This window comes from Elaeis guineensis, chromosome 3 (assembly GCF_000442705.2).
Source record: "Elaeis guineensis isolate ETL-2024a chromosome 3, EG11, whole genome shotgun sequence".
Lineage (NCBI taxonomy): Eukaryota > Viridiplantae > Streptophyta > Magnoliopsida > Arecales > Arecaceae > Elaeis > Elaeis guineensis.
In genome coordinates, this window is record NC_025995.2 from 124,131,157 (window position 1) to 124,140,651 (window position 9,495).

The following is a 9,495-nucleotide window of genomic DNA, read 5'->3' on the forward strand; positions in this document are numbered from 1 at the left end:
AATGCATGACATGACTAAGACGTCAAATTCCTCATTAAAAAAAAGCAGCTCTGCCATAAAGTTAAAATGATACCTTAGTTCAAGCGAAAATACCTTCTATATACTCTTATCAAATGGGTCTTCTACAAATAGATCTACTAAACCAAGTCTTTTGCTACAAAATAAAACTTCCATGCCAAGCGAAAATACCTTCTATATACTCTTATCAAATGGGTCTTCTACAAGTAGATCTACTAAACCAAGTCTTCTGCTACAAAATAAAACTTTCATGCCCAGTGCAATTAGAGATCTCTTCTTCTACCAGGCCTCCCATTCCGTCGATGCCCTCCTTTTCCGGTCAATGCTACTCTCAAGTCTTCTAGTTTGGACGATAGCACTCTCAACTGCATAGGAACTGCCTTTGCTATTTTCATCCTCACTTCCATGACTCTATTCTTCTCACCATCCTCTTGACTGACACTTTGCCTTTTTTTTTTTCAATTCAGAAGAGTGCATCACATGCCGATGCATTATGTTTCTCATTAAAAAAAAGCAGCTTTGCCATAAAGTTAATCCATGCTAACGTAGTTTAACCAAAACATACCTCGCTACTCTTATCAAATGGATCTTCCACAAATAGGCCTACTCAACCAAGTCTTCTGCTCCAAAACAAAACTTTTATATCCACAAGTTACCGTCACTTCTTCTTCTAGCTTTGTAATTCTGTTGATGCCCTCCTCTTCGAGTCAACACTACTCCCAAGTCTTCTAATTTGGACGGTAGCATCTTCTGCTCCACAAGAATTGCCTCTGTCATGATCATTATCACTTCCATGGCTCCATTCTTCTTGCCACCTTCTGCATGACATGACCGGCATTTTTCTTTTTGTTTATTTTCTGAACAATGCATGATATGACCACCGCATCAATTTCCCTATAAAAAGCCATCTCTACAATAAACTTGATCCACGCTACCTTAGCTTAACCAACCATACCTTCCTACTCTGATCGAATGGATCTTCCCCAAGTAAAGAACATGAAAGCACTCAACCCAATAGCTCTCATCCTTCTCTATAGCTTATGCTCCTTGCACTCCTACTCCGCATTAGCTACTACTACAGCGGCTACTAATCCCATCCTCCCAAACATTGCTAACGACAAACTAGCTCTTCTTGCCTTCAAGTCACCGCTGTCTGATCCTCTTGGAGCCTTGACCTCCTGGAGAAATGAATCCCACAATCACTGTAGGTGGTTGGGCGTCACCTGTGGTCGACGACACCCACGTAGGGTCACAGCTTTGGACCTTGATTCCCTTGACCTCACGGGCATCATATCACCCGACATAGCCAACCTCACCTTTCTTAAGAGAATCCATCTACCAAACAACTCACTCAGTGGACGCATCCCACAAGAGCTAGGCCGTCTCTCCCGACTTGAGTACCTCAATCTTAGTATGAACTCTCTTGAAGGCGAAATCCCCATCGACTTTGGCTTCCTTCAAAAGCTTGGCACCCTCAGTCTTAGCAATAACAATCTCACAGGATGGATTCCTCCTCAACTAGGATATAGCCCATTGCTTGCCCAGGTTGATCTTTCAAGCAATCGTCTCACAGGAGGCATTCCACCATTCCTGGCCAAAAACTCATTCCTCAATGTTCTTTATCTGTCAAATAACGACCTTGCTGGGGTAATCCCACAATTGCTTGGAAATAACTCTTCCTTGCTTGCTCTTGACCTTTCACAAAATAAGCTCAACGGCGGAATTCCACCCATGCTAGCTAGCGGTCCAATTGAATATCTCAGCCTATCAAATAATAGTCTGACAGGAGGCATCCCTTCTTTACTAGGAACCAGCACATCCCTTCAATACCTTGACCTATCAACGAACAGTCTCACGGGAGAGATTCCATCTTCAATGGGGATCAGTTCGTCGCTTGCGCACTTGGATCTGCAGTCAAACAAGCTATCAGGTGGCATCCCTCGATCATTAGGTAACAGCTCGTCCCTCACCTATATCGATCTAGCAATAAACAATTTGACAGGGCGTTTGCTACCTTTCTTAGCCAATCCTTTGAGCCTTTTTTTCCTGGGGCTGTCTATGAACCAACTTTCAGGAGGCATCCCTTCTTCATTGGGGAACCTCACCTCTCTCCAGTATCTTTATCTTGCGGGGAATAACTTGGTGGGAGGCATTCCAGAAAACCTATGCAACGTCCCCAACTTACAAGAGCTGGATTTGACCATCAACAACTTATCTGGCCAAATCCCACCTTGTCTTTACAATCGCTCCTCGCTCACTTATTTTGGTGCGGCGACCAATAGACTTTTCGGGACACTTCCATCGGACATGGGCCTCACTCTCCCTAACCTCCAAAGCCTAGTCATGCAAGGGAACCAATTCCATGGACCGATTCCAATTTCATTATGCAATGCTTCTGGGCTTCAGATGCTTGATCTTTCCAAGAATTCATTCAGTGGATTAGTGCCTTCCAATTTAGGATCCCTCCAAAACCTGTACAATCTGAATATTGGCTGGAATCAGCTCCAAGCCCATGATTGGAGCTTCTTCTCTTCTCTGACTAATTGTAGCTTTTTGGAGAGATTAATCTTGTACCAGAACAAATTTGAGGGCCAACTGCCTAGTTCAGTGGGCAATCTCTCCACACAGCTTCAATGGCTATTGATTGGAAACAATCCAGTATCGGGACCCATTCCTGCAGAGATTGGGAATCTTGTCAACCTAACTGTGCTTTTCCTAGATCAAAGCCTTCTCATGGGAAAAATTCCTGAGACCATAGGAAAGCTTCAGAACTTAAATGTCATGAACTTATCAGCAACCAAATTGTCGGGACCGATCCCATATACCATTGGCAACCTCACACGATTGAACGAGCTTTATATGCAAGACAATGAATTGAGCGGAAATATCCCTCCAAGTTTCGGAAATTGCACATATTTGGTAGTATTAAACCTTTCCCATAATGCTCTCATCGGCAGCATACCAAGGGAGCTCGTCAGCATTTCCTCTCTTGCACAATATCTCGACCTATCACATAATTATCTCACTGGGCCCATGCCAATGGAAGTAGACAAGTTGGTTAACCTCGATCTTCTAGATGTCTCTGAGAACCGATTGTCCGGTGGCATCCCTTCCGCCTTAAGTGCTTGTGTGCACTTGGAACACCTATACATGCAAGGCAACTTCTTTGAAGGTAGCATCCCTCAAGAACTTGGATCTCTGAAAGGTATCATGGACTTGGATCTTTCTCTAAACAACTTGTCCGGGCCAATTCCAGAATTCTTTGACTCCTTGGGTTCTTTGCGCTATCTTAATCTTTCATTCAATGATCTTGAGGGTGAAGTCCCAAGGGGTGGTATTTTCGACAATGCCACTGAAATTTCTGTCTTCGGGAATAGAAGGCTCTGTGGGGGTGATCCAAATTTGCAACTGCCACCTTGCTTTGTCAAAACCTCAAAAAGAATATTACTAGAGGTTATAATACCAGTTGCAGGTGCTGCTGTAGTTCTAGTGCTGTGTTTGTTGGCTATTCTTTGTCGACCGAGGAAGATAGGTGAAAAATCTCCGTCTGTCTCCCATATGGGGGACAAGTACAAGAAATTATCTTATGCAGACATCCACAAAGCAACTGATGGTTTCTCTTCAGACAACTTGGTTGGCACCGGAAGTTTTGGTTCCGTGTACAAAGGGAAGATGGATCCTGAAGAGAATGTCATCATCGTGAAGGTATTCAACCTTCATCAAATTGGAGGACTGAAGAGTTTCAACGCCGAATGCAAAGCCTTAAGAAACATGCGCCACAGGAATCTTGTTAAGATCATTACTTCGTGCTCGACTGTTGATTCAACGGGCAATGACTTTAAAGCTCTAGTTTTTGAATACATGCCCAATGGGAGCCTGGAAGAGTGGTTGCATCCAAAAGCTCATGAACATCACCAGATAAGGAAGTTGAATCTTACTCAAAGGTTAAACATACTCATCGATGTGGCTTCTGCTTTAAACTATCTACATCATGACTCTGCAGTGCCACTTGTTCATTGTGATCTCAAGCCAAGCAACATTCTTCTTGACGATGATATGACCGCCCATGTGGGTGATTTTGGCTTAGCAAGGTTTCTCTCAACTTCCAGCTCTACAACATGTAAGAATTCTACAAGTTGGATGGGGATAAAAGGATCCATTGGATATGTCGCTCCAGGTAAGAGCTCAAAAATATTCTCTCATCCCTCTCTCATATGCATACTTGAAATTGCGGATAATTGTATGTATTATTCGACCCATCCTAGAGACAGTGGTCCCAAGTAAGAATAGTTTAAACATATTTAATGCGCTGCTGTGCTCGATTCATATACTTGAAACTAAGTTTGGCAGACTTCCAAACTGTAGAACTGAAATTAGTTCCATTTAAATCTGGCTAATAAATTTTTTTTGCGGAATAAACCCCAACATATATATTTATTATAGGGCATGGGGCATAGTTGACTCATCTTCATTTAATGACATAACTCTATGTTTTGTTCTGAATAAAAAATTATCTTCATTTCTAAACTATATATCAATTACTCTGCAATCGATATACAAATGAAATGCAGAATATGCGATGGGCAGCAAAATCTCAATGCAGGGAGATGTGTATAGCTATGGAATACTTTTGCTAGAGATGCTTACGAGAAAGAAACCTACAGATGACATGTTCAAGGATGGTTTAAATCTTCATAGATTTGTCAGCATGGCTTTTCCAGAAAGAATCATGGAGATTTTGGATCACCAGATCCTACAAGATGAATATGAAGAAGCTAATAACAACAGTAGAAATGAAACTGCTGCCAAGATGAGGATGAGAAGATGCATTACTTCAATATTTGGAATTGGGCTTTCATGCTCGAAGGAATCACCCAAAGAACGAATGGACATGCAAGATGTTGCCAATAAACTCAACACAATTAAAGACAGGTTATCGGTGGTTGAAATCTTTGAAGAGGGATAACGAGTAGAAAGTTCAGTATATATATTCTACTTTTCTAGTTTGTTTATGTAAGAAAGGCGTTTGATGTAGTCTTATGCTTTTTCTTCCTGTTTTTGAATAAGGGTGGCCTATCAATAATTTATGTACTTAAGGGTTGCGTGCAATGCGTCGAACTTCTTCCGTGATTGGCCGGTGTTATGCAAACAAAGTGCCATGCCTCATCTCAGAAAAAGTTTGGAAAGTTGACAAAATATGACAGTACGTTGCTCATCTTCTCCGGCACTTGCACTCTCTATTTCAAATTCTGGAGCAGGCCTTACACATCTTTCCTTCAATTCTTGGCCGTTAAGAAGCCTGTTACCAGTTTCTGAACATATCTGCAACGTGTTTCTGCTCCATGTCTGTAACCAGTTTCATGCTCTGTTTTCTGTCCTGAAAATCCTGTAACTGAACCAGATGTTTTATAACCTCTGGTTCTGTAGTCTTGCTTGTTGTACTGGTTCTTATCAATAAAATTTTTGGTGGCTGGTTTCTTCCCAGCCTCCATTTCAATCAAAAACATAATTTATGTACTTAAGCAAGCAAGCATAAATCGGGAATAATTTAAAGTATATATGAAAATGATTTCTTTTTCTTTGGTAAGCTACAAAGATCTTGTGCTTCTATTTTGGTAACCTAAAAAAGGACTTACTCAAAGAATCAATATCTATATCCAATTCCAAGAGTGTAATGGAATCCAATGCCACACATCATCATTTCCATGTCAGAAACTCAGGACTGTGTCCTGAATCTATATCCTTTTCTGGGTATTATTGAATCTGAACGAAAGCTGATTCAATGCTCTGGTAGAGATGAGTGGTCGAGGTGAGGCATATCAGCAAATACATCAAACACGAGCCGCCAACATACTGGGTCTTCATAGGCCAGGCAACAAGCAGCTCGCAGGCAGCAAGTTAATTCGTGAGGATCGCCCTCGCAGGCCGAAGTAATTCAAAAATTGTAACATCCCGGCCTAGGACCAAGCCCAAAACCCAAACAAAAAAAAAAAAAAAAAAACAGAGCGGAAGGAGACTCCCGAAGGGAGTCTTCTTCTCCGGTGAATCTCGGATGAAAGGGGAGTCCTAGGATCACCCGAACTCTAGAGACCCCTATAAATAAGTCTCTCCCTCTCTCAAGACCCTCCACCGGTGATCTTCGAGCCCGATTTCTCTCCTTTTCTCCGAAGAAGCCGCGGCAGCCTCTTCTCGTGTTCGTCGGAAATTGAAGATCAAATAAGCCCCCGGAGTTCAGGTAAGGGTTCAATCTTTATTCCTCTCTCTCTTCTCTTTCTTCCCATGTTTTTAAACTCCTCGCCGGCCGTCAGGATCATCGGAAAATCTTTGAAAATAGTGAATCCTGTTTTGCTCTGTTTCGGCCGGACCTTTTCCTCTCTTTTCCGGCCACCGGCGCCGCCGGTTGCGGCGTCCCATCCCCGAGACCGGACTCCCATATGTCTCTCCTCCTTCCCTGAAAGCCTTGGCCGCCGGCGACCGGCCAATGGTCGGAGTTCTTGAAGAAAGGGGACGGATCCCCTGTTTTTCGAAAAAAAAAAAAAAAAAAAAAAAAGAGAGCCGCCGGCCGTTGTTGGATCTCCGGCCAGGCCGCCACCCCGCCGGAGCCCGAGCCACCGGGGGGGGGGACCTCACGGTCCTCCCCTGTTTCAGCCAAGGGAGGCCGCGGGAAAAGGAAAGAAGAAGAAGGAAAAGAAAAGAAGAAGAAAAGAAAAGAAAAAGAAAAGAAAAAGGAAAAAAAAGAAAGAGAAAAAAAAAGAAAAGAAAAGAAAAAGAGAAAAATAAAAATAAAAATAAAATAAAATAAAATAAAATAAAAAGAAAAAGAAGAGAAAAAAATTTTCCTCTCTCCTCTCTCTACCTTCTCTCTCTACATTTTCTCTCTCTAGATTCTCTCTCTAGACTTTTCTCTCTCTTTACGGATTTTATCTCTCTAGGATCTTTTCTTCCTCTCTGATTGCATCATGAACCCTAGAATAAACTTGAAGATGAAAATAAGATGATCTGAGGTTGCTCCGAAATTCGTGCGGTAGATCTGATCCCAGTCTGATTCTATTCGAAATTTGTAACACTTGATTCATATTAAGTCACCCTGATAGGACCTCTGATGATCTCGATCATGAGTGCCTCATCGGAAGGATACGAAGGTTTCTCTCTCCACTTTCTCTCTCTACTTTCTATCTCTAGAATTTTCTCTCTCTTCATGAATTTTCTCTCTCTAGAAGTCTTATGGATCAGTGGAGGATCCAGATACATAGACAAGTCCTAATTTTGGTTAATCCTAAGAGAGATCCTCGATCTGTATTATTAGGATCGATTATCGGTAATTTTCTCCATATATGATCTTTATATTTGATCAGGGTTACGAAGAGATGATTGTCTGCAAATGATATCGAGTGGAATATTTTGTTAAAGAAATTCATAAATCAAAGAAGAACATTGATTTCTGTGTTTGGATCAGTCACCGGTAAAGGTAAGAATCCCTGTACATGATCACTATTATATATATGCTATTTTACTGTTGGTTTTGCATCATTGGTTTTGCATCGTCGGATTTGAGATCGATGAATTTATTATACCTGAGATACTGTTATTTGATTTTGAGCATGAGTATGTTATGTCAATATATATGTATCAGAAATTGATGGCATGATTATATGGATATGACATATCTGAATTGATCATAATGCAAGACAGAATTGATTGATGAATACAACACATAATGATTAAATAAAAATAAAAAGATATATGGTATGGACTAGCCTTGTCATGTGGAACAGCCGGCCAGGAGCTTATGCCTGGGACAGCCCACCAGGAGCTTATGCCTGGGACAGCCCCCACTGGCTTACAGGTGGATCAGCCGGCCAGGAGCTCATGCCTGGGACAGCCCGCCAGGAGCTTATGCCTGAGACAGCCTCTCACGGGCTTTGGTACGTGGGACAGCCGGCCAGGAGCTCATCCTGGGACAGTCTTGAAAGACTTTTTAAGTGGATTCGATCCGGATGATGATTGAGGTATAGACTCGGATAGTCCAGAGCCAGAAGGAAACTGTTAAAAATCATGTGATTATGAAAGGAGAAATGAAAGATAAGACATGAAACAATTGTTGAACAAAAGTGTTTCACCTGTTAATATATGATGATGCATTTATTTTGACAAGACAGAAAATTTATGAATGTTTACATTATGCTGGACATTGAACATGAGATTTTATATTTTATTGCTTATCCTTATTTTCAGACTATATTACTATATCAGTGTGATATGGGAATTCTTACTGGGCTGTAAAGCTCACACCCCTTCATCTTTCTTTTTCTTCTCAGAGTTACAGGATGCTTATGATTGGCTATGGCTTGGATTTACGTGTGAGCAGAAGGATAAATAAAGTGTCATAGTATCTGATCAGGGAATTAAAGAAATTTAAATTGTAATTATGCAAGATTTTATGAATTATATTTGAAATTAATTGTTATGGATGTTAAGATTGTAATATTTATTTTGGCCTTGCATATTCTTTAGGGCTTGCTCTAAGGAGTGTGCGGCCATCACGTACCCGACCCGGGTGTTGGGTTCGGGGCGTGACAGAATGGTATCAGAGCCAGGTTTGTGATCATTGGAGATTACGATATAAATGATTAGGATGTGATAGAATAATATCAAAGCTTAGGTTTAAGATCATTAGAGATTATGAAGAGATATTAAAACTTTATGTAAGATCAGTAGGATGTGACGGAGTGGCATCTGAGCTTAGAGGTTAGGTTACGTTTATTTGGAAACAATGATACAAGTGATTAGGATATGACAGAACAGTACTAGAGCCCAAGTTTAAGGTCACTAGGGATTGTCATATAAGTGATATCAAAACTTTGGGATTATAATCACTAGAGTATGATTGATAATATCAGAGTTTAAGATTTTGATCATTAAAGGAATGATAGAATGATATTAGAGTTTAGGTTATGATCACTAGGAAATATGATTTAAGTGGTATTTGAGTTTAAGGTTATAATTATTCAGAATTGTAATTCTAGTGATATTTAAACTTAGGTTATGATCATGAGGAACATGATAGATATGAAAGAGAAGATTCAATATTTAGATTTCGAATCAATAGATATTAAGATGGAATTTATGCATAAGTGGCATGTGATATTTATAATAGAATTGACGAGTTATATCTTAGATTTCAATTAGTAAGGTTAACCTAAGTATGAAAAGAGTTGACCTTGGAAGGAAGTGGGAGGTATTGATAAGTTATGTTGAGTATACTAGATGATTTTGAAATGTAAAACTTATATGATTGAAGATCATGATAATTTTTTTAATTTCGATGATAATTGTCTGAGCATTATGAATTTTGAATTTATTAAAGAAAGTTAATTAGGATATGATCTAAGAAGAAATTACATCATATGAGAGAGATATATTTTTGAACATTGAATCTATAAGAAGCCATATAAACTCAATTTAGATGAATATATA

The 9,495-nt window shown here is 40.3% G+C and overlaps 1 protein-coding gene across 1 annotated transcript; it reads left to right on the forward strand.

Annotated features, from left to right (window-relative positions):
* Positions 1-883: 883 nt before the first annotated feature.
* LOC140856683 (uncharacterized) lies at positions 884-5,425 on the forward strand. The gene is made up of 2 exons (XM_073254826.1): positions 884-4,195; positions 4,590-5,425. Exons 1-2 carry the CDS (start codon positions 991-993, stop codon positions 4,982-4,984), a joined length of 3,600 nt encoding a protein of 1,199 aa, XP_073110927.1. The 5' UTR covers positions 884-990; the 3' UTR covers positions 4,985-5,425.
* The last annotated feature ends 4,070 nt before the right edge of the window (positions 5,426-9,495 follow it).

What these genes read in the sequence shown, in the direction of transcription:
- LOC140856683 (XM_073254826.1), top strand. Translation starts at nt 991, where the DNA reads ATGGATCTTCCCCAAGTAAAGAACATGAAAGCACTCAACCCAATAGCT. An exon ending in CATTGGATATGTCGCTCCAG is followed by an intron (nt 4,196 to 4,589) that starts GTAAGAGCTCAA and finishes AATGAAATGCAG; the next exon opens with AATATGCGATGGGCAGCAAA.